The sequence below is a fragment of the Centroberyx gerrardi genome, chromosome 11 (genome assembly GCF_048128805.1).
Source record: "Centroberyx gerrardi isolate f3 chromosome 11, fCenGer3.hap1.cur.20231027, whole genome shotgun sequence".
NCBI classification, from domain to species: Eukaryota; Metazoa; Chordata; class Actinopteri; order Beryciformes; family Berycidae; genus Centroberyx; species Centroberyx gerrardi.
This window is the reverse complement of record NC_136007.1, coordinates 28771332-28796990: the sequence shown is the minus strand read 5'-3', so window position 1 is coordinate 28796990 and position 25659 is coordinate 28771332. Positions and strand designations below refer to the sequence as shown.

General features: G+C 42.4%; 1 protein-coding gene across 1 annotated transcript; it reads right to left on the bottom strand.

Moving 5' to 3' along the window:
* Window positions 1-5621: 5621 nt before the first annotated feature.
* Window positions 5622-24766, bottom strand: vps37d (VPS37D subunit of ESCRT-I). Its single transcript, XM_071905231.2, has 4 exons — window positions 24585-24766; window positions 19340-19511; window positions 11039-11121; window positions 5622-6619 (listed from the first exon to the last, which is right to left on the bottom strand). The coding sequence occupies exons 1-4, from the start codon at window positions 24705-24707 to the stop codon at window positions 6071-6073; spliced, it is 927 nt and encodes a 308-aa protein (XP_071761332.2). The 5' UTR covers window positions 24708-24766; the 3' UTR covers window positions 5622-6070.
* Window positions 24767-25659: the final 893 nt, after the last annotated feature.

Below are 25659 nucleotides of genomic sequence, written 5' to 3'. Positions count from 1 at the left end.
GACATATTTATTTTGTTATTAACAAATTCAAATGAGCTAATATTTCATAAAAAATGTGTGAATTTGCAGTCTCAGTGGATGGAAGTCAGAGTGCATTTTCCTGTTTCATTCTGATGAATAACAAAATAGTTGGTGATTTACAGAAGGATTTGTACATATTTTTAGAAGTATATTCTACTATATTATACTACTTCTTAATATAAAATACCCCATTAAATAGAAATGATAAAAAACATCAAAACTCCTGTGTAAGTCATCAGATATTTTTGTTAGGAAGCAGCAGGTCAAATTTGGTGTCATTAATATGTCATTATGTGAAAATGGCTAATTTTGTGCTTGGTGTACTTGATGCAGCTGGTATAAAACATATTAATGAACAATTTAGAGTTGTTTTTAATTATTGTTTTGTACATTTTGTGAAACTACAGTAGTAATAGAAGCAAAATATAATATCTCAAAACTGATCAGTCCAGCAAAAACATTTTCACCTGTGGTGCCTGTGTGAAAAACTGGAGGACAAACTCAATCAGAGTGGCAAATGTATTTTATTGACAACTCCTGGATTCCTATGGGAAGAAAATGGTAATTATTCCACATGTAAACATGTTTTATAAGGTCACTTGAATGTTGGAGTGTTCGCAGGATACATACTGTAGCAAGAAGAGATGGTATTCCACTGAAATTGTTCTTCAATAATATTTCAACATGATTGTATTAGTACAATGCTTATGAAAAGTTAAGCATGCACAAGAACCTCCCCAGCAGCCTCCCTTGCAACCGGTTCAAGTGGTTAGTTCGGGTCAGAAAATGCTACTTTTCTTTAAGGTAACAGTAACCGCTGACTTAGGGATTTATAATAGTCAAACTCAACATGAGAAACGGCTTACGGACACACCGTAGACGACCAACCCCATTAAAGATATATACCAAGATTTTGGGAGATTGTTCCAATTGGTCAATTTAGCCGTTAAATAATGAGAACATGGACACCAAAATCATCCATAGGTCCCCGGTAGATCATTGGCTCTGGTGTTCCATGCTAACACTTTAGCACACACTATGTTGAGTGATAGTAGGTGACTAGCATTATCCAAAGTAAGAAGACTTTTTTAGTACTAAAAAGTTTTTATTATATGGCCTGTAGATTTATACATTTGAAAAATGAAATATCATGAACTTGATACAGCTGATATAGCCAGGTTTAATTCTGGAACTATTTCAGGTGAGCAACCACATATTCAAAAGCTGCGCAGTGACTTTTAGCTGTACAGTTTCCCATCACCCACCTTCACTTCTTATGGAAACAGGGAAAGTAGTCCCTGATAGTTCATAACATTGTCATTTTTGTATATTTTATGTAAAATTTTACCAATCTCTTACACAAAACTGCCAGACTTGGCCACATATCATTAAAGATTATTTACCATTTAGCTTTAGAGCTGCTATAAGTTCTAATTTTCTCACATTTGAAATAATGCTAGTGGCTTACTATCACTTAATATATGCTGAAGTGTTAGCATGGAGCACCAGAGCATACTGTGGATAGTACCGTGGAAACATGGATGATTTTGATGTCTACGTTCTCATCACTTAACAGGAAAATCGACCAACAGGACAATCTCCCAAAAGGGCTGCTCATGGTTTCCTTGAAGCGACTGAAAGTCAGTGTCTTACAATGGTAAGAGGAGTTTGAGGTTGGCCATTTGACATTTTGATGTTTTGATTTATCTTGCTTCCCAGTGAAATGTTCCCTCCAAAACAGAGTATTTGTGAGGAAAATGATGTCTACAATGTTGCACAGCCCTTTTGTTCTTGAAATGATGTGGTGGTTGGTGAAGGACTGCCAGTGACGCACTGTGCATAGTTGTACAGATCTTTTAAATCCACTTCCGTCTCAACAATACCACATAAACCACCTAGTTCATGCTCATTGTGTTGCAGTGAGCCACATGTTCAGACCAGATTGTATGGCGGCTGGTTAGGGGCCATCAATGAAGTAATGTTCATGAAAATTTTTTCAATGGATGTTACACCATACACACTTTCAAGCAATTTAATGTCATTTTCTTTAACGGCTAAATATCTTCTTAAGCACATGATTTTATGCTCAAAGGGCGGCATGATGCATACCCTTTGTTTCTCAATAAGCGCTCAATTTATTAGGCTTGGGCCGATATTCGATAATATCGATATTTTGGTGGGACAGTATCATGATATTACATTTTTTGAATATTTTAATGCAAAAACTGATTTTTGCTCAGCAGCTTCTACATCATATGACCTATACAGACCACAAAGCATGCATCATTTCCTTTCTAGAATTCAATACATTTATATTAATATTTAGATCTAAAAAGAATGTTTTTTTTCCAACAGCCTCAAAGTGACATGACTTAGAGACCCCAAAATCAGCTACAAATTGTAGTATCAAGGGCTACATGGTGCTCACCTTGGTTTTTAGCCTGCCAGTGAAGACAGATGGGGCCGCCGTGCTCAGGGTCGCCTCAATGACAGTTAACAAGGGGGAGGGAACGCAGTGTGATTTACTTTCCCAGCTTGTCCAGAGATACAAACCAGCGATATAAACCAGCGACCTTCCAGGCACAACCCCGCTGCCATTAAGGCAAGTGTTTTTATTCTCTGCACAATCAGACAATAAACTGATCTAATGGGCTAATTTTCTTAAATCAGCGAGTCTCTGGCTTTAATTTCATAGTTTGTCTTCACTAAAAAGAAATGAATGGAGAGGTTTACTGGTCATGTGGATGTGATTCGTTCTCCACTGTCAATTAATAATTTTCAGTGCCACCAAGTAGCTGCTTTACCAAAATTATAATATTAGATGTTTGTTATTAAGGATGGTGGTGACAGATTGTATTCACACAGCAGTTATTGTAAATAATGTTAAGTGGTCCCTCTAGTCTTTATATACTTACACCTATGCACAATGCATGGACTGAAGCCAATGATGTGGCATACAGGATAATAATGACGGGATAAAAAGCATTACCATTATGTAATGATGTAAAATGAAAGGAAGAGGTACAATGCCTGGAAATGCTGCCGGTATATAATGATAATACAGCTTATCTAGACTAGATTTTCATTGTAGGCATTAGTACTGTAACTTACTTCAATAAAGTTTCAACTTTATGGATTATCTGATCTTGCTACATTAAATCCTGGTGTTGTTTAATCTGTACACCCTACATCCTGATTGGTTTCAGTTTTAAATCTGAAATGAAAGTCACTTGTTCCTTAAACCATTCGTTAAAGAAGGAGGAAAATATAAAAGTTATGTTTTTGGATAATTTAGCACAAGTATTTTGGCCCTAAGAGTAGTGGAAATACTGAACTCACTGCTGTTGCGCCACATAATGGCCTTTGTTTATGCTTACTGCTATCCGCTTGTGCCATCAAGAATGAATAATTTAAATGATACGAGATATCATATGCATGACAGGCGTTTGAACCACCAACTACGGCCCACTGAGGCAGCTGACATTGTCTTTTATGCACATCATTTTACGACCTTCTTTATTTATGACGGGGAAATGTGAACTGATTGGCCTATGCAGCGCTGTATAAATCTAAGAAAAAGTGTGTACACATTGTTCAATCTTTGTGGAGATTCACTACTACAAATACTGCATATGCTTGAAGTTTTATGTATGAGGCCCCTGCAGTTTAGCTCACCATCATTTTAGATGGGTTAAGACCTTTGAGCAGAGAATACCAGCCACTTCTTACATGACCAAAGATGAAAAAACAAAACCAGACCCGACTAAATCAGCAACGTTTGGCCAAAAGACAAGGCATCCAAATGCCAAGGCGTTCATAGCGTTGGATTCATAGCATGCTGTTGTTTAGTGGTGAGTTTGGTCATTTTTTTCCCTCCCCATGCAATCAGGTCAGAGTCTAGAAACTCTTACAAGTTGACATTTCTTCACCGAGACTCCATGGTTTTATTCCGAGGGGTTCACACACATTTTAGCCGCTAAACGCAAGAGCCGATGCCGTTACGTACGTGGCGAGCAGAAGCGGAGGGACATGACTTGACTGGGATATTATTAGCTCGCCTTCACTCACAGCAGCACTGATAGGCTTTGACGTCGCTCATAATCATCTCGTATAAATGCCCGCAGCCACAGCTCCATCATCTGAAATGCTGGGATCCGTTCGAGTAAAGGAGCGTTGTGTTTGGCTGAGTGGCCACACTATATTTCAATTATGCAGCACTATTAATTTATCTATTTTATTACTGCTCTTCCCCTCCCCACCCCCCCACCAGGAAGGCTGCTGGGATAAGTCCTTGATAGAAAAAGAGATACACAATATAGACTGGACAAACAAAACCACAGTCGCAGAAACAAGCACTTCACATTTTGAGAATATTCTATTCCAAAACACATTACTGTCCAATCTTAACATTAATCAAAGTTGATCATCTGGCCCAAAATAAACTCCCACTAAATTTGGTAATGGTTGATGCTGCTTTTTTTGCCCTCAGCTCGAGTGTGACAAACTGACAGCACTGTCAAAATGGATTAAGACCTTATTTCCACATCACTCAAATGACTCAAGCAATAAACGCAGGCTCGAAGGCCAATTCAAGCCTTCGCACTGCAAAGACGAAATGTTTTGAGGCGAAAAGGGGGGGAGAGACGATGCTGTGTGACTGCGGTTATGGTTAGAGTCTCTCTGGCATGCACTTGCAAGGAACATGAGATCCATGGGTACAAGTTCACCTACACCCTGGGTCTATCTGTGCTACAGGGCTGATGAGTGGCACTGCATTTTTTTGTTTTCTATGACCCTGAGTGGACACAAAATGGCATGTTTGGCTAGAGTTCTGGCCCGCAAAAGGCATTTTCATGTTGTACTTTTGCCCAGCTGTAGTAAACATGCACTTATATAAGTTATTTATGAGCAAAATGTATGTCATGATAGCAAATGTCAAGAGCAGAACTATTAAAACTACAATCCAAAAGCTTTTCCCTTAAAACTCAAGGGGTGGGTAATGGGACAAAGAAAAGAGAAAGAAAGAGAAAGAAGCCACCTTATAATATGAAATCACAAACAGTGCGCTTGCAAAATGCTGGCATTCTCACAGAGATTAAATTCCCTCACTCTGCAACTCCGTTCGGGGGAAGAAATAAAAACAGTGGCTGCCTTGAAAGGGAAAAGCAGCTCTTCATTTACCAGGGTAAACAAGACGCTTTGAAGTCAGGCATTTAAAATAGGATTTACATGAATAAATAAATCACTCACTGATGTGAGCTCCAACACTGTTCATGAAATCGCAAAAGGCAGAATGTTTTGGGTGTTCATGTGATAGTAATCTACGTTGGGCGAGAAACCGGCTGAGAAAAGACATGAAATTCTCTTTGGAAGACAGCCCAAAAGATAGCAGTCATGTGCATACATGACCTCGCAAATAATGTTGTCAGCCTGTAGTCTGCGGATCCGGTTTTTAATTAATACCATCTGTTCTAAATAATATTTTTGTTCCAACTTTGCTCTGCAATTTTCTAATATTGGCATTCATCATCTTAGGAATGGTTCCAAGTACGAATGCCAATGCCTTATTTGCTGTATGAAAAAACAATGAGAGTTCATAGTAAACACTATGATTTGGACTTTATTGATGTCATCATTCATTTTGATGACGTCTGGCATTTCACAAAGCCCCTCTCAGTTCTAAGTTGTATGAATGGACAATGAGGTCCTTTTTGTTCTGCGTCGTCGATGTGCTTCACAACCCTGTGTCGTCCTGACCGTGTAACATGATTCAAATAAAAACTATAAAAATAAAACCTTCCACGCCCTGATCCTCCCTGTCTGTCATCCCCTGCCTCGCTATCTCTGTTCCGCTCTCATGTTGTATGGATTTCCCTTGTATCTCATGTTTACATTTGTGTGTCATGGATGAAGAACAGAAGTTGAAGATTGCAGTGCTGTCTCTGGGTCTGTCTTTGCTTACATGAGTCTGACAGCCACTGGTTTGGTTCTGTGTCTTGGAAGACCTCTCGGCCCGGCTCTTCGGCTTCTCCCCCCCCTCCCCGTTGAGTTATCGGTACGGCGGCTCAGGCTGTTGAGGGTTCGGCCTGTAAAGCTGCTGCACCCGCACCGGCCTCCCGTTGGCTGGCCAGCCGCCCGATAGCTGTCCGATGACCCTGAGGCCGACCGGCTGGCCGTGTCCGGGGAGCGGCGTGCTGGGGCTGAGGATGTGGGTTTGTCCTAACTGGGATTCGGGCGGAGGCGTGCTACTTTGGTGGCCCAGGGCCGAGGCGGGGGGAGAAACGGGGTAGTGGGGCAGCAGGATGGCCGGCGTGAGGCCGTAGCGCAGCTGGAAGACTCGGAGCGGGCCCTGGGCGACGAAGCCATTCGGCCGCTGGTGAGGCTCCTGGGGATGCTCGGAGTCTTTCTTCAGCTCTTGGACCTTGTTCTCGTGCTCCTCTGCTTTTTTCGTTTTGCCCGGCTGCCGTTTAGCTTGGGCGACCTCCTGGATCTTCTCCACTTGAGCCCGACGGACGTGATATGCCTTTCTGGAGCTTTGGAAGGAGTCCAAGAACTCATCCAGGGTTACATTCCCTTCCATGAACTTCTCCAGCAGCTCCTGTGAAGCAGAGCACACAAATAAACAGGTATCAGCAGACAGGATAACACACAAAGGTCCAACCCCTGGGAATCCTTCAAACAAACACTTGTAAGTATAAAGGGGATTTAACAAGGGCTGGGAATGTTTACCCATGAACTTTGGCATAGACTGTCAGCTACAACTTTTCATTGTCAGTACATTTTATATGGCCCACAAAGGTCCTTATGCTGCAACAGTTACATTTGGCAAAGCTTGAAAAGCCTGTGATCTGTCTCTGACTGTGGCCCCTGGATGTGGAGAGCTGGTTTTGGGCCCCGTCTAGCTAGGCAATACACTGATGACAACAGTCGTATTTGTGAAGCTAACCTCCTTTAGTGTACCAACTTCTTAAAAATAGACAGTTGACTCGTTGAGCAGAGTCACCTACTCAAACGGCTTCAGGTATCTTCACTGTTGCTTGTACGTCTAAGTAGCATAAACTGTCTCCAAAGAGCAACAATGAATGTTTTATGTTCCTGACAACGTAAGCCCCCAGTGGGCTGCGATCTGGCAGCTTTAACACATAACCAGCAGAGCCTTGAGAAACTGAAGGCATAAATTAGGGTCATCAAACAGAAAATAAGTCAGTTAAGTACGTCACCCTCAGTTCCAGACTTACCTGGACATGTGAAGCAAGTCATGTTTAATATGGAGGATAATGACTGAAATCACTACAGTAACCCCCTTGTGGGTTGTGTGGTCTACTTTTCATAACTGGTGACACTGTGAAGCAGGATGGGCGTTTAACCGTTTCTACTATTGCACAGCAGTTTGAACAACATATAGTTAAGGTTTTGTCTCCTTCGTCCTCCTTCCTTCCTTCCTCCTTCAAGGAACCTTCCTAATAATGCAGCTTAACTGCAGGCAACAGAAGAAGAAGTTGTTGGCGAGAGCCTTTGTAGGCAGTGTCATGTGGCTGCAGCTGAGTTCCATACACTAGCTCGGGATGCCAGCTACCGAGAAAACACATATTTTAATAAGAGATGGGGGCGGCTGGGCTGCAGTCTTTCTCACGGAGCTTCATGGTCACAGTGCCACTACTGTGAAAACATCACATTTTTAAATTCAATTAAAAGTTGTTTTGGTAACTGCTGTATTTGCTTTCAAATGCTGCTGTAGACCTATGATTAAAATGCTGATGATTTTCCCCTCAATCAATGATGTTCTCTGAAGGTTTAGAACACAATTAATGCAGATATTTTTTTTAGATTTTTATTGATGGTTGAAGTTTTCAACATGAACTGAAATGATGTGACACCCAGAATTTGTGAATGTTTTTTGCCCATTGGTGCTCCACAACATAATTTGAAGCTATGTAATTTTATATATTTATATATATATTTATTTGAGTGGTGAAAATGCCGCAATGGCTATTTCACAAGTTTACTTACTTACAAGTTTACTAATTCTGAATGAATGTCACACACAGCTGCCCACATTTACTGACCCGCCGATCTGAATCTATCTAATAAACAAATGGGTTGAGGTGTTGTCTCAGCATTCATTCATGGCGGCTACTCGTTATGATGGGTGTTGCCTAATCAGTCAGTGGACAGAAACTCTAATGACTTGAAGTCATAGCGGTATCGATTGGAGCCATGCGAGGTGGGGGAAGTGTTATTTAATGCATGGATCAATCCACGCCTGGAGCAGCAGTGGGGGTTTCATCTGTGGGAATAAGCCTCCCTCATTTCCTCCATTTGAGCCAAAGGAACGTGCAGAAAAACTGCACCAAGGATTTACAAGTACCACTTGCTAATGCATCACGTTTAAAAAGATGAATGTTATGAAGCGTTGTTATGATGAGATTGCAGCTTAAGCTGCGAGTTCAAGTAAATGTATTTTGTACACAGTGCGTACCAGAAATATGCAAAACTCTGATAGTACATACAAAAAGTCCAAATATTGTTGCATCTTTAAAGGTATATCCTATCAACAAATGCATCCAGCCATGTGAGCGTGTGAACACGGCCTGTGAAAATATCCTATGCACCCTATGCTGAATACAGCGAGTAATTAATGACTTGTGTAGGTGGTTACATGAGCAGGCAGCAGCTGAAGGAGAGAAACCGAGGGCCGGCTCCCACTTCTGCTCGTATTCCGTCTGCCGTCTGGATGTAGTGATTGATTTGGAGCATTAATTATTCTATTCCTCGGCCTTGGTGAAAACAGGTTGCGCCCGCACTGTATGGATTTATTTCACGACTGATTTTCTTTTCAGAGCTAAACAAACTAAGCCAATATTTTCTCAATAGCCACTGAGATTTCTGAGGAACACGCAATAAGGAGATGCTGCACTCTTGTGTTGTCTCAGTCCATCGTGCTTTACATCACCCATAGCATAAGGCCCCATTTCTATTTTGCAGAAATCATACAGAATCACAAAATTTGTTGGTATAAAAATGGAATTTAGACAAACACTGAATACAACAGTATTGTGACATTTTGTGGAAATTGTAAAATTTGCAGCAAAATGTGTTATTTTGAGTAATTTCTATAAGATGTACAGACAAATGTAAACGTCACAGCAATGTGTATGCACAGCAGAGCTGAGTTTGTAATCCATGTTGTGCGCACATACTTGTCTGTACATGCATGTCAGAAAATCCATGTAGGTTTGTTATGGAAGTCTTCAACACTATAGGCCTACAAGTGTCTACGAGTACAGTGAGTACATGCAGGTGACTATGAACATAAAGTTCTGCATTAATCTACATAAGGACCTAAATTAGGAAATCAGGTAGCCCCAGACAAAATCGGAACAGGATGATACAGTAATGATGTGGTGCACTTCACCACTGTATCATCCTTTCATAGTTTTGTTTATTGATCACAAATGCAATTCAGTGACCAGATATTTTGTTTTGTTTTCTATGACTTGGTTTCTTTGACTTGGAAAGAACTTGCTTCTTTGCTGCCAGTTCACATCAAAGAGACAAAGGGTGCGTTCACAGCAAGTGTGTTTGGAGTGGTTTATTCTGAGCGTTTACTCCTTTAGTCCAGTTTGGCCAGATGAGAACAATGCCATTTGAACTCGGGTGGCACCAAACAACTGCACCAAGACACCTGAAAATGTGAGTCTGTTCTCTTCCAAGCGAACTGCAATGTGGTTCATTAAGAGTGAGAATCGTCCGTAATCCGATCCGACTACAGGAAGCACCCTCAAAACGCAAGGTTTTATGGGTATATGGAGATGGATGTTGACATCTGATAACCTGCAGTTCCTCATGCTTGGAAAGCCTAGCAGAACAAAATGGAGGGGGCAAACCGCAATCTGGACTGATGCTCATTCTCGGCTATTTCTTCATGTGTTCTTAACTGGTTTGAACACCAGAGAAGGTCAATTACAGCAAAGAGCGCAGACAAGTCCATCATGCTTAGCTAAAGTTACAATGACTGGAATCAGATTTGTTTTGACTTGCCCCGCTGCCAAAATCTCTTACCTGGCAGGATGACAGGTTACCAAAACTCTGTCCAATAAACAAGCTACTTATGAGTCCATGTGACTTTTGTTTACAAGCCCTGGTTCGCTTGTTATTGGGGCAACGTGTTCCTGAACGAAACAAATACAAAAATGCAACAAAGTAAACTTTTCCACTATGAATCAGACCAAACGAAACAAACTGTGATCGCACCCTTAATCATAAGGCTGCACAGATCTATTTCAAATGCAACCTACTAAACAATATTTATTTACTATGTGCCTGGCCCTTTCTCAACATATACAATATGTATGACTAGTCTTGTTGTTGGTGATGATGACCACAGATAGGCAGGCAGTCCGTCTGCTTGATTGATCAGCAAATCAAACGTGCATGTGTCGACATTGTAGAAGTCCTACGTTTTACTGCACACTTGCTGAACTGCTGCTGCACATTTGCTCCATCCTCAAGAGGAATCGCTTGGAAAAATCTAATTTTGCTTTCTTTGTAGCAGTCACAAGGTGCAATGAATGGTCTGGTAGCTAGTAGGATGATAAAAAAAAAATTGTGTTCCAATATTCTAAATCGGTTCTAATGTAAAATGTTCAAGAAAGACTTGCTTCCGGTATTAATGCACAATCGACGTACAATATACTGTATACTGTATATCAAGGGGGTTTCTTCTGCGCATTGCACCTTTCATGGGGTGTAAACCAATTGCAAAGTCTGTTTATGGGAGAACCTATGTGAAAAACAACGTAGATTGCTATAGACATTGGTGGACCACTCACTATATGTGTCTCATTTCTCTAGAGATCAGATTGCGCAAAAGGGGGTGGGCCGTCAACTGGAATGCAGGCTTTTTGGGTCCTCAATGGGACCTCCACAACAGTACTGACAAAGGAGCAAAAGAATGTGTTGGATTTACAGCAAGAGTGAGCAACGACAACTCCAGTGTCGAAGCTTTTGTTTTTACCTCTGAATGCTCCTCAGCACGTGCCACCTCTTCCTGTAGGAGGTTCTGCGCTGTCTGCAGGCTGTGCTTCTGGACATGTGCCTCTGCAACGACAAAGAAACATCACTGATTCACACGGAGGGAGGGGTGGGTGGGTGGGTGGAGTGGGGGGTGAGGTATGACTTCACTCCAGTCGGAAGGGAAATTCAGTAACCGAGAAACCGCGGCAGAGAAAATGATTTTCCGAATCGCAAAGACCCTTCGGGGCATGTGCTGATGAGGAGATGGTGGTGATGTGGTGGAAGTTTTTTTGGGCTAGATAAAAGGCAAAGGGAAACTGTAAATGTTAAGCTTCGAGCCGACTTAGCAAGCTTGTCATCTTAGGTTGGTCTGCTGATGGAAATCTACTTTGGAGTCGCTCATTTTTGACTTCCGTTCATTCATTCATTTGTTTCTCGGATGCAAAGTGTTGCTTCTTTTGTTTGTTTCATCCGTGTACTGTATATCAGCCGGTTGGCAATAAACAAATCTATCTACGATCAATAGATAATTCAGCATACATTTATTCATTCAGCACACATCCATTTATTTCTAACCTCGCCTTCGCATCACTTGAGAGGAGAAACGAATATACCCAGGAGATGAACGTGCATGTGCATGCACATATACATACATTTGAATTATTTATGTCCACGTCAACGCAAGAAAAAATGCAGGGGGCATTAACAATAAAGATACACAGGGGCATCATTTCACAAAAGTGGTCCTGAATGCTCCCTGATGCGAGTGTATTTCAAGATATGGCTCCCAGATAGACTTCTAGCAATTTTTGCTTGATGTTTGCTCTCCATTATAATGCTAATAACTTGAAGATCAAATTGCACTCACTTAGGTCCAAGACAAGGAGAGTGCTGCACTTGCCATACCCAACTGACACCCATGAAGACACAAGCAGACAGTTTCAACACCTGCCTGATACATATGTGACAAGCACACGCACAGCATGTTTTCACCTTCTAGGGAGCACGGACATCATTATATATAGGCTTGACCCAGCTGACTTAAAAGTGTGTCCTGTCCCTTCAAGTGTAGCTGTGGCAGCCACACCCCCCCCACCCCCACCCGCGAGCCAGACCGAGTTCAGTCGAGAGTGAGGGGCAAATAAAGGTCATGGTGGTGACACTAATAATTCCGATCCCCCGGGGGAAAGTCTATACCCTCCCATCTAGACAGATGAAGATAAATGGACAATGTGTGTCAGGTACTTTTTGGCTTGGCATTTCCAGCCAAGATGTTCACTTTAAAACGCTCCCTGCATGTCGTTGGGGTATGGTAAAACAGTTTAGTCATTGGTCATGGGTTTGAATAAGCCTAATCTTCAATGCTGCACAACATGTTCCACTTCATATCTTGCCATCAACTCGGCATTAATAATCTAACGCTCCATGCTAAGGCTTTGGGGTTCTGGCCGCCGTTGCGCGAACACGTACTTTGGATGCAGTCGAAAAATCAAGCATGCGTGAAGGAATGGCCTTGTTCATGACCCCACACTGCAGATGTTGGAGATGGGGGCGTAATGAGAGGTGACAGCCAGGCAAACAAATACTTCTGGAGCAGCTGCATGTGACCTACATTTTAGGAGGTGGGGGGAGAGTAATTCAGCGGACCTGGAGGGTAATGCGGCGTAGTGCCGTGGCGCTGACGGGCGAATGGTGTTGGGGATGGAGCGACGCGACCGTCTCATCCGAGAGTGAATCTGAGATGATGTGGAGTCAAAGCCTACGCATGTCTTGCTGCTGCCACATGCGGGAGGCACTGGAGGGGTCATGTTGTGGGGAAGCGCCATTGACGGGACAGCCAACATGAAGACAGCAACAAGAACAGATAATTGTAAATGCGATTACAAAATAGGTGTTCTATCATTTTTTGTTCCATGGTAGAAAAGGTACAGTTTCCATTTACATGATAAATGTATTTTGAGGAGACATTATTAAAAGGATGACATGAATGAAGAATTTTGTTTGAGACTTCTTTCACTTAATTTGTAATTGCATACTTATGTGGACTGTTCCAGGCACGTTGTCATTTTATACCACTTACATACGACGATTACTCTACTCTCTACTGATGTAAACTATCTGCATGAGTGAGAGTTGTTGCTGTTAAAAGCGACTTCTCTTCTGGTCCATTCTGTTTTTCTTCCTCCTTGAGTTAAACTCCTACTGACTGTTGCCAGGGTCACTGTCAGATTTCAGCCTTGATGAGTCTTGGACCGCTTCACACTGCATGAGCCTGACCAGACTGGACCAACCAAATCAAACACGTCTGAAAAACAAAAAAGGGGTTCTGACTGGTCTGAGTCATTTGGAGTCTTGAGCCTGTTCACACTACAGGATAATCTGACCGACTGTCAGAACTCATTTTGCCTTTAGAAAATACCACCACTACCAAAATACTAGAACTTGAACTGAAACTAAATACAAACTAAACATTTATAAAAAACAAAAACTGAATCAAAACTACCAAAGCCACACTGAAAACAAACTAAAAATAAATTGATATATTTAAAACTATATAAAAATACAAAGCTATAATAGCCTGAACACAATCATCTCATCCAGGAATAGATCTGAGACAATGTGGAGTCAAAGCCCGTCTTGCTGTTGCCACATAAGACACGGGAGGGGTTATGTTGTGGGAAACCTTCACGGATGCGACGGCCAACATGAAAACGGCGTGTGGGCTAAGCTGCTGACCTCTTGGCTGACAGCTGATCTCAACATGTTACTGGATCAAAAGCCAAAAGGCACCAGAAACCTGCAGCGCACATTGGGCTACAGGATAAGAGAGATCCATTCTAAAAGGCTGGGTCGCAGACAAAACCTGTTACCAATTCACTTTACTAGCTCTGCTACCTCTGATGATGTAAGACATTTGTCTTACTATCAAAGGTAGGGGTTAGGTTTATGATCATAGAAGTTCAAATAATGTTGGCATGGTAGACTAATTTATACCTTCATTAATACAGTAGAGTTAGATGTGTCAAAGCATATACCCTGCACCTGCTGATGACTGTAACAGAAGAAAAAAAAAGGAAAAATAGCTTCTGATGTCTTTAATTATAAGAAATGTGCAACATCCCAATCTCAGTTGCGTCTTGACCATATTGGACTTTCATACTTTTACACACACTTGGAAGTAAAATCTTACTTTCCCATTTATTCTTTTCAATCTATGAGAACCTGCAAAGGTTTTCTAAAATGCCGATTTACTCTATATGCAACTGTTCTGTTGACTTTGTCTTGAGTTCTAGATAAAGCGTGAGGGAAACATGGTGGCTCTGTGTTCTTAAAAAACAGACAGACACAGGTAGACAGACAAATAAATAAATACATAAAATTAAAATAGATAAAAAAAGATCGATAAATGATTAGATTGACAGCCTGATCAGTAAATAATACAGCGAAACAGAGGAGTCAGGAGAGAAAGTTCTGGCACAATATTGATTAGATTTACTACATTTGCACTGATAAATGAACAGAAATGTCATAAAATTGTCTCTGTACAACATCGCTGACCTGCCAATGACTTTACTTCTTGTCAAAGGCTGCTAGATGATGGAGCACCAGCTGGAAACAAACCAAACATGTCATCTATCTAAAAGGAATATCATTTTTTTCCCCCCTAAAAGGCACCGACTCCACCTCACCGAACGGCTATGAGAATTCGAGTGAAGAAAAGCCGTTTAACATGCTGGGCAAGCTATCTGCCGCTGATTATACACAAATAGGTCATGGTATTACAGATGGGGCCTTGCAGGGCATGGATGTATTTTTGAGCCCTGAAAATTAGCCAACAAGCCAGCAGTGCATTATAAGCCAGCAGCATTCCGGCCCTGAACCCTCACGTCGGCGCTGTGCTTGTCTTCACTCGCGCAGAAATGAGAGTGAGAACGAAAAAAAGGTTTGATGTTTAATTATAGCGCACGCGTCAGACGTCACTTTGCACGTGGACTTGGGAGGTGCCATCTTCTACTATTGTGCATAATTTCATGTCACTAATATATAGCGTCTCATGGAAAATTGAGAAATAATTTTGGAAATACAGCACATAAGCAAAACTGCTTCAGTCCCATCACCTGTACTTTTTGAGGGAACCATTTTATGACATGTTAAGTACCATTAGACTGATATTGGTCTTTTATTAAAAATCAGATATCAGCCAGTCAGTGTGGTCCACCTCTGATATGATGCAGGTTGATTGATTACATATTTATTGTAGAATTGATCAATACTACACCGTTTGTCTCTGGGAAGCCCTGAACTGATTCTAATGAGACATTTTGATGAGATTCCACACAAGTAAATGCTTTATTAGTATTAGTATTGGTTTCAATGGAGTGTTATAGTGTACCATGATCTAAATGCAGTTTCAGAGGTTTTTCCACCCTGACAAGAATACAATTCTGGGGGATTTTGTTTTTGTTGGCAGGAACTGAGTCAGATTTTATGTCGGCTTAAATATTAAAAAAAACATCTGTATCTGCCTTCAAAAACTCATATCAGTCGAATCCCAATATAAAGCAAGTAGATTTACATGATAACTCTGCATACTTGTTTTTTTTTTAATCCTTGTTTTTTTCTATTTGGTCTCCATCTTTGTTGCTCAGCGCTCATTGCTGTGGTGTTTCTGCACTGCTCTTTCCACAGATCACCTGTCAATCAAACAGTGTGTCCAGCACTGGGACGTCTTTCTCCTTGGATTTTCTGTTGGTGCAGTTTGAGTTTCTCTTTTCTCTGTCTGTTCAGCCATGGTGGCTATCACTGCTCATGCTAACTACCCAGCTCTTCTTCTGTTTATTCCAAACAAACCAGAAACATAAAACGCATCACTTCCTGTGCACCAGAGGATTTTTCCCAGGAAAGATCAGCCAGACACCAGGTGTTTAGAACTGCAAATGTAAAAGCTTTCAAGAACTGGCTAGAGGTTGAATCACTCTTGTGTTACATAAATTGTCAGGAGAGACTAGCAAAATGGAAATGTGTTTATATGAACATGTCACAAATTATTACTTTAACAGATGTTGGGGTAGTTTGCATTGATGTTTATGAATCCATGGATCCTGCAGTCAGAGACAATTGCACTTTAGACCTCGCTCAGAGCAGCTCATGGGATTAATGCTGGCTTAAACACATGGCTGTACGATGCCAGAGCCCATGCTTCTACAACTGGAAGATCTCCTGTGACAGCCTGGACGTCTTCAACACACACACACACACACACACACACACACACACACACACACACACACACACACACACACACACACACACACACACACACACACACACACACACACACACACACACACACACACACGTGTGCGCTACCAACTGTGACTAACATACTCTTTATTTCTGACCTATGTGCAGTCTGATCGATATTCCCCTCCTTGGGCTGTGTATTCTTGCCATAAAATATGTATTAAGAGATTGAACTAGACCACAAATCCAAAATGTTAACAGCAAAACACCTCATAAGTGTCTAATTCTACAACACAAAAATGGTATCACACACTGAGAAGTGTTGAGATCTTTTAAAATACACCCATAAAACCCATTAAAGTGAAGGGTATGAAGCTGTTACTCACATCTGAATATGCAACATCATGAAAAAACCCCACTGTCGGTCACTGAACGACCCCATATGCCCTTTGTTCTCCAGCTACAGAGGTGGAGGCTGTCTTTTGTCTGGCTGGAGACTGCCGGTTGGATTCCCAGGGGAAGTGAACATAAAAGCCTCATCTAACAGATCCCATTCACTTCAATCTAGTGCGAGGGCAGCACAACAGCCGTAATCTCACTTTGATAGCCACACCCAAACAGCACAAATAAAAGAATGAAAATGAGACAAGTACAGTCCTGTACTAGTGTATTAAGAGGCTGACCTCTGCTTGGCCCGAACATGTCGGTGGGTGTGTACAGCTCTTCCCTCTGTGGTCAGTGAGTGTGGATGAGGGATTCCTTTCAGGTGAGGGATGCCTTTCATGTTTACATGCAATGGCCTAAGGGCTAGACTCTCTTTCCCCCTCCTTGACTGTATTATCACGATTAGTGCTGTCAGGATAACCCAAATTTCAATGCTACTTCCATGTTGTTGTGAAAGACTGAATTCAATATTGAATTATATAAATGTTTGATGCTTTCACCAAAGCTGAAATTGGTCTCTCTGCCTCTTCTATGATGGATTTCTCTCTGTATGATTGTATGATTCTTTCATTCCGAGGGACTGACACCAAAACCTGACGTTTACCGTTGATGTTTTAGATAACTGAGACATTGTCTTCTATTAAACTCCATTGTAGCTGCACTTGAAATATCTTGACGTGACGCCATGTTGTCTACGTTTGGCCAGTTATCCACAGGAATAAGAACAATACACCACCAAACAACAACATGGACTCCTTTTCCTTTAAAGAATAGGGGCACATGAGATTGTATGCAGAGTGTTGTCTATTATCAAAAATGCTCAAACAGCGGTACAAGAAAGAGGCTGAGAACAATGGATTGGGAAACTGATTGGGATACAGAGATGTTCACACACTCCAAGGTTGCAATTCCACTTGGGGGGTGAGGGGTGGGGGGGGCACAACACAACATTGCAGATTTCCCCTCTCATATATCCATCCCATCTCACAACAGCAGCCCGCATTAGACAACACAGCTGTCTGCCTTTACCCGCTACACAGTTAGTCTCTGCTGCGATTACCCGCCTCAAGAAAATCCTCCTCATTCATCCCTTCTTCCTCCCTCGTTGCGCCAAATGAGAATCAGATGTTTTGGGAGAGGAAGGAAGGACCCCCACCCATCCTGCTTTGCTGGGGAGGTGGGACAGCATCTGTGTGGTGTGTGCGTGTGTGCGCGCGTTGACAGGAAGTTAAACATTCCACCCACCTTCCATCACTGGACAGCAGCTGAGGCCGTGCAAGAAGTTTGGCAAAGTCTTCCGACAACACACCACGTGTTCATTAGGGTGAACCGGGCGCTGCGTCTGATCCGTAAAAGCTCACACCTGGTGTAATGAGCAAGCAGCGGTTGCCCTTACCTCCCAAAATTAATGCGGTGGGATTTATTCCATCACCTGCTTCTGGCGTGACTGTTTCAAACTATTTCAGGAATTTCTGCAATTCGCCCATGAGGCTTAGAATTGAGGAGCGAGGCTTATGGGACTTCCTCTGGTGCGGCCCTATAGTCGCCCTGTCAAAAGCATGACTTGCCTAAACAAAGACAAGGCCCCTTCCACCCCGCAAATTCCTTGACAACTGCTGCAAGCTTCCTGCTGGCATTTGATATGCTCCGTTTTGTTCCCATGACCAAACTCCCGGCCGGGCCGAGGCTTACGCTGAGCGGGGCAGCCGACGCTCCGAAAGCCTCTCTGTACCGTCATGTGAAACTCGCCCTTCTTCTTTGAACCGGCGAGGAGCCCGAACAAAAGGCTTTTCAATGTTTGATCGCAGCGCCATTTGAACTAGGCCATACAGTGTCGGGGAGGGGAGAGGGAGAGTGTGAGGAGAGAGTGGTAAAGAGTCAACAAATAATTCATCTGTTGTCTTGGTTTTGAATACCAGAATATTGGAGTTGACTGGGTCCCTGTGAACGCCTGAACACTGGGGTTTTAGGAAAAGGCGAATGAATTGAGATGACGGTTGGACAGCGAGGGAGGGATATTGCAATCTCATTCCTTTCCTCGCCTTCATGTCTATGACAGAAATTGATGCAACTGGGACATAAAAAGCTAATCTCGTCTGTTTTTTTAAACCCGACGCGCCATTCAGTCACCATGTACAGAGGCACGGGTACTAAAAATAATTCAAAGGAGTGTTAAAATTATACCGCTTTCTTTCTATCCAACTATCCAGTAAAGGCTGTTTGTCTTTGGGGCAATTACAAGGTAAGACAATGGAGAGCCGCTGTGGAATATTACGTATAATTACTTCTAACCTTTGAGGTTAGGGCGCAACCTTTCCCTGGGGTTTCTGCGATTTTATGCTTTTGGTTTGTTTTCATTGAAGTACTGTATATGGTGATAGGGCACGTTTTATTGCTTGCATGAACGAATGAGAGAGAAAATAGTCCCATCATCAGAAAGTGTGTGAAAGAGTTACAAGGCCATATCTACCCATCCAGCCCTGGAATTTGAACCGGCGCCCTTGTCATCACAACCACACTCCTCTTGACTTATGCCTTGACAATGATCTTCCATCGCCATCCGACACGGAACTAGAAACACCACTCATCAGATTTTCCCCTTTTATAAACTCACCGAGCTGACTCTGTTTTTCCCAGCAGGCGGTGGTCAGGTCAGACAGCTCCCGGTATTTCTCCGCCAGCTGGAGTTTGCCGTTATTAAGGCGGGGTCGCCGGGCGAGGCTCTCCTCGGCCAGGCTCCGATTGGTGGTCAGCAGCGTCTCCCTGTCCACCTGCAGCTCCTGAAACTGAACACAAGTACAGAGTCAGAAAACGGCCGCGTGCACGGCTCAGGGCGCAGAGCAAAGGTCAAAGGGATTATTTCAGAAGTCCGGAGCGTTTTTTGCTGATTAATTGCATGACTCCCCCATGACACGTAGGGAAAGTTGTCATGGCCAATATTTCTCCGGGTCTTCTTAACCTTTATTTATCCGGGGAAAGTCGACCGAGCGGCGTGCTCTTTTCCACTGCTGCCCCGCTGCACATTCACAGTTACATACACTCACAGCTGGGAGCTGCCCAGGACAATCACAGTCTTCTACTGCTGGGCACTGGGAGCCGCCCAGTACACTGGAGCAGTGCCTAGCTCAAGGACACCATGACAGTAGTTGCTGGAGGAGGGAAGAGTTACTCATTCATTAGATTTACTTTTTACACATTTACTATTTAGTCTAGTTTTTTTGACTATTTACTTTTTTTTTAGCTTTTGTCTTTGGTACTTCTGACAACAGCAGCAAAAGAGTCTCTAGATCAACACAAGACTGTTTCCAGTCTTACTGTGTTCCTTATTCACATCATCAACATGTATAACTTGGACTTATTACTATGATTTGGATCCTGTAGCTGTGGACAGGGAAGAGCACTGTACGATGTCCCCAATATAGATTGAGGAGCACTGATACAAATATGACTACTTTACTAAGTAGATCAGCCAATACAAGTTCTGATCCAAGTAGTGGAACAGTGCATCAGTTGCATGCATTTACTAATTTGATGATCAGATTAGCCAATGTATCACAATCCTCAAACAAATAAAAAATTGTATGCTAAATGATAATGTGGATATGTACAGAGATGATGACAACCTGCTCACTGCACACTCTGCAGCTGTGATTGGTCACGGCGCTCATTGCTCATAGCCATGAAACGTAAATGGGAGCGCTTGATTTGATACAGCAACAGGGAGCGCTTGGCACATGCTCGAAATGAAATGAAATGAAATTCTTTTGCCAAATTCCAGCTCTGGAAGAAATCTGTTCATATTCACAGATCACATTATCATTTATGCAATCTGAAAATACAGTATTTCTACCATACAATTTTATTATCATGTTTTTAATCTTCAAGATAAATGCCCTTTTCTTGAGAAATATGGCATATTTTCAGGCCTCGAGGCGTATTCCAATCATTAAATCAGTTATACAGCCTGAAAAAGGAAAGTAAAATTCAACATTTGGGGGTCAAAGGTCACCATTCAGTACGTTTATGGCTGTGAAATGAGTTTTGTGAATAGGAATCACCAGTCAAAACGGCTCAGAATCACTGTCCCAGACTACAGGAAAACAATAAATTATTTAACAGAACGCCACACCCTTTCAAGCCTTGCCAACATGGTCGCGTCACGGCTGGAAAGAAAGTCCCTGGTGTCCCAGACACCAACATGACACCACTTTGTGAGGTTCATAGCGCATTTTAGCGAGCGTACAAATCTGAATCCTCTCTGCATATTCCATCGGCCTCAGCATTCCTGTGATTCTGCCCAGTCGGATACTTTTCTTGCCCGATTGTTTTCTTTCAACAGCCACTCTTTCTAGACCTGGGGGCTATTTCTTTGCGCCCAGTGTTGCACTGCGCATCTGTCTCACATTTATGGGTCATCAAAAGGATGTTTGTGGGGCAATCGCAGTCCCGAGTTCAGAGGAATTTGCAGAGTGTGGCCCGTAGTCAAAAGAAGCTCTGTTTGCGTGCGGAAAGAGACACTACAGATCTGCTGTTCTCTCTCAAGTTCCCTGCGACAATAAAGATGACAACACCAGCTTCTTTGAGTCTTACATCCCCATCATCCGTCCCGTTTTCCCTAAACAGGAATCGAAAAAAGACCTTCCGTTTCCTGCTATGGCTGGTCTAGCCCGTTTATCAAGCAGCCACTTTTTTTACAGCCTTTGGGGACCGAGCGTTTGTGTTTTGATGCACCGGCTGTAAAGCGGAGCTGACAGTGTTTACCATCACTGACGGATGACACTTGGAGAGCAACTTTAGAGCTGGGAGGACTGTGCCAGAAGATCTCTCTGGGAAAGACTAGGAGCGGCGCTGTTGTTTTCTGCGGTTCGACGCGTCTGACCACAGGAGATGTAGTAAATAGGTGTTTGTCTTCCACCTTTGACGATTTGAAGACGGATTCTCTTAAATGAGGCTAAAGCCTAATTAGGCTCCTGCAGTCCCAAGCTCCCAATTTAACATTCAGTCTCCAGTGAAATTGATGGGGTGCGAAACCAATTCCATGAAAGAGGAGTCTTCGTTTCGCACCGAGCCTGCAGTCGGCCGAGAGAAATGAGACGCTGTGTTACTCTTGAGTGGAAGGCCAGTAAACTTTAGAACTTTCCTCCAATACCATTAGTTTAAAGGATATTCGGAGTCAATGTTTAGTGCATTCAAGGAGTTATCTAGTGATGAAGTGTTGTAATTTACTTTTTTGGTGAACCCACTTTCCCTCAACCTGCCTCCTCTACTTCTACTTCAGTTAGTGATTTCCTACATTATCCAGAATGGCTCATGACCCTTACTCAAAACGCAACATGTCTGCTGCCTGCATTGCATTCTGGTCTATTGAGGCTACTTTCGGTGAAGAAATTGGTCTCTCTGCCTCTTCTACAATGGATTTCTCCCTGTATGATTATTCAATCGCTCTTTGATTGTGAAGGACTGACACCAAAACCTGACGTTTACCGTTGATTTTTTTATACAGCTGAAAAATGTTCTGCAATCAAACTCACATTTGGCCCGTTATCCACCGGAATAAAAAAAAAATACACCGCCAAACAACAACATGGACCCAGAAATGAAGGGTACATTGCCAATAGCTGTGTCTAATAGTGTTAAAGTGTTTAGGGTGGAGTTTTCCTTAGAGTGCATGCAAAGCTATGTCTTCCCATGCACTCTAATGTCTTCATATAGAGCGCCCAGATGACTAGAATATACTTCATCCAGTCCTATGGGTTTGCAAGCATACTTTTGTCCAGTCCCATGATGCCAGCAGAGGGTGGCATTTCAGCAGGGCAGGTAGCAGAGACCTCCTGGCCCAGGCTTGTTTTGTTGTCCGGGGCTATTCAGCAACTGTAGGCATTCATCTTATTGTAATGACCCTTTTAAGATGGTCTCCACCCCCCCCCCCCACCCCCCCAACCCCCAGAGACCGTGGGACGTTAATGAAGCGCACGGCTCCAAAGGTGCATAGGGCTGGGGGGAGGGGTGGGGGGGTCAACCATGAGCTCAACCATCACTACTGTGTAGCCACACAACGGCCAGCCATGATAACATGAGCTTAAAAGTTTCTGTGCTGAGGGGTAGACACAGCAGGCACAGAACAAATTCACGCTTTTCTGAGAATGACACTGATTCTTGTTCATCTTGTTGCACATTTGCTTTATGATGATCACCATCTGGAGGTCACAGTTTAGCCTCCATTTCATTTACCACTGCATCCCTGGGGGACAGGCTATATAAAGGACAAACGCCTCCTGCAAACACAAGTATTGTTAATGATGGATACGCCGCAACCTGGGTGAATGCGCACTAAAGCATTCCCGAGATTTCAAGATTGCGGTTCCGAGTAACTCTGCTCTCTTCCCAGAGGAGAGTTGTTTGACCTCTTGGTGAGATTCAACCACTTTGGCTCCATCTTTCTTAATTCATTCACACAGGCAGGTTTCAAATGTCACATACTTAGCCAAGACCTGGGCAGAGGTTTACCCAGTCCAAATAAGTAACCTTTTTCTTTCAAAGTAGAATCAGCTGACAATCGGCTTCTGCCTTCTTGGTAAGGCAAATAAGAGGAGTGTAGGTATTGGTAGAGACAGGAATGCAGTGGTTATCCAAGCGGGGTCCAGGAGGTCCCCAGCAACATGAAATAGTTGAATTTCACAATTATTTCACTGGAAGTAGAGGATGACCGCTGTGATCAGGTTTCACTGTACCCACTGTTGTTATCACCCCACCCATAGCAATGACAGCTGTGCAATTATATACTAAATCATGACTAACAAAGGATCTTTTCAGATGGGGTTCCTCAGGGCAAAACTTATCAAATTGGGTCCATGACAAAGTTTGGGAACACCTAGTACAGTTTGTGTGTGTGTGTGTGTGGGAGAGATGTTGTATATCTTGACGACAGGAAGGATATCATGCAGCCCCGATACGTGCCTCTTATATGGAGAGAACATAACCAAACTCGATTAAAAATCTGGCAATGTAATTTTACCTTGCTTTGCCGCAAAGGTACAAACCTCATAAAACACGACTTAAGAGGTTTTCTGGAAGTTTCGAAACCACTCTTCAATTCGGCATGCATGTAGTTCACCAAGCCATATTTTAATTCAATTAAATTGCTCTTTTTAAAATGTGTTCACTCTGCTCGCTACCGCTATCCACGATGTGTTTTGGCGGAGGAAGATAACAGGAATAGCAGGCGGACCAGTTGTAAAAGTTGAAATGTTACTGGAGTAAGTGCTGCTTGACATATTAAATGCATGCCGAATTGAAGAATGCATGCTAAAAACTCAGAAAAGGCCGTAAGTCATGTTCTACCAGGTGTGTAGGATTGCCGACAAACAAAGCATCATTAAATCGCCAGACTGTGAGTGTAGTTTGGCGTGGCGTCTCTCTGTACTTGAGAACTGCACGTATCGGGGCTTGAAGGATATCATGATGCTTCCTGCATGAAGAGAACGTTTGTTAAATAAAAGAATACATCATATGCGCAAACCGCAAAACATGGATTCTTCTTTGCCTCATCGTAGTTGCATTAGCATTAAAACACATATATTATTAAAGTGTGGTTGATGGAAACCAATTGGAAAATCTAACCGCTCGCCACGCAGACAATCGATGAGCCATGTAAAGCTGATTTACGTTACACACATTGCACTGCATATGCCAAGACAAAAGACACCTACATATTCATTTTGAGGACTGAAGAAAGGCACACTGAGGACATTATGAAACGTCTCCGTTAAAATAAAAGAACAGATGATACACAGCGGTATTACAGAGCAATTTGCTCCTGACAGTTTGCTCCTTTAGGGACCAACAAATAGGTTACCTACCTTCTCATTGAGTCGAATGATTTGGTCCATTTTGTCGTCGTTTTGTAAAAGCTCCCGCAGCTCACTTGTACTTAAAGCCCTGTAGCCGTCAGGACAAGAGTTCGACTCCTTCAAGTTGGACATTTTATTCCTTCAAATTGCGGTTGAAAACGACTTGGAAACATAAAGCCCGCTCGGTTACATGTCGTTCACATTGGAATGCGATGCGACCAGCCAGCGGTGTCAAGGTAGCCAGCATAAACAACATGACTTCCGGTCATACGTTTCAAAATAAAACCCTTATGGAGCGACGTTTTTGAGCAATACGAAGTGCCCAAGTGAAAATAATAAGGGGGGATCTGTAGAAAATGAAAATACGCCATCCTCTCCCCTAAAGCCTTTTCACAGCATATTACCATAGTTATAGGCCTATGCAAGATGCCATATAGATAGGGCTGCCAAAAATACACAGACTCAAACACAAAAACGTATAATAGACAAATAATATAGAAGGATGTCTGCTGAAACAAAACACTTGCTGTTCCTTGATCTACGGTTTGTCTTCGTTTTTTGTTCTTATTTCAGTTATTCTGTGCACTTGCCCTTTTGTAGGCTAGTTTGTTTCTTCTTTTTTTCTTCTTTATGTATTGTTCACATTTTTATTTGTTGTTCACATTTTTATTTGTTGCATACATTGTTATTAGTTAACCTTGCAAAGCACTTTAACTCCGTTTTGATAACTATTCTATAAGGAAAAGATGGGTGTTCCATTACTCTGTGTCAAGTCAGCAAGAATATGGATGTTTTTAGGGAATCAAATATTATATGTATGTAGCCTTAAATTGGCCTGTGCATATTAGGCACATTTTCATCACAAAATAGTACTATGCACTATGATACAATATAATATTTTTAGTAGCTATATATTGTACAGCTATTCATAGTATTCCCATGATGTCACATGCATTTCCTACCAATATGCCTTACAATGCCAATATAGACAGTTCATTGGCTGTGGCTGTCATTTGATTGTAATCACCTGTTCATTTATTACAATCACATTTATTACAAACAGTTATTTTCCTACCAAGATGGC

Excerpts from the sequence above, each read along its gene's own strand:
- vps37d (XM_071905231.2), bottom strand. The coding sequence starts at position 24,707 with ATGTCCAACTTGAAGGAGTCGAACTCTTGTCCTGACGGCTACAGGGCT. Across the intron at positions 11,122-19,339 it reads GGAAAAACAGAGTCAGCTCG|AGGCACATGTCCAGAAGCAC; the intron begins GTGAGTTTATAA and ends TTGTCGTTGCAG. Across the intron at positions 6,620-11,038 it reads GTGCTGAGGAGCATTCAGAG|GAGCTGCTGGAGAAGTTCAT; the intron begins GTAAAAACAAAA and ends TCTGCTTCACAG.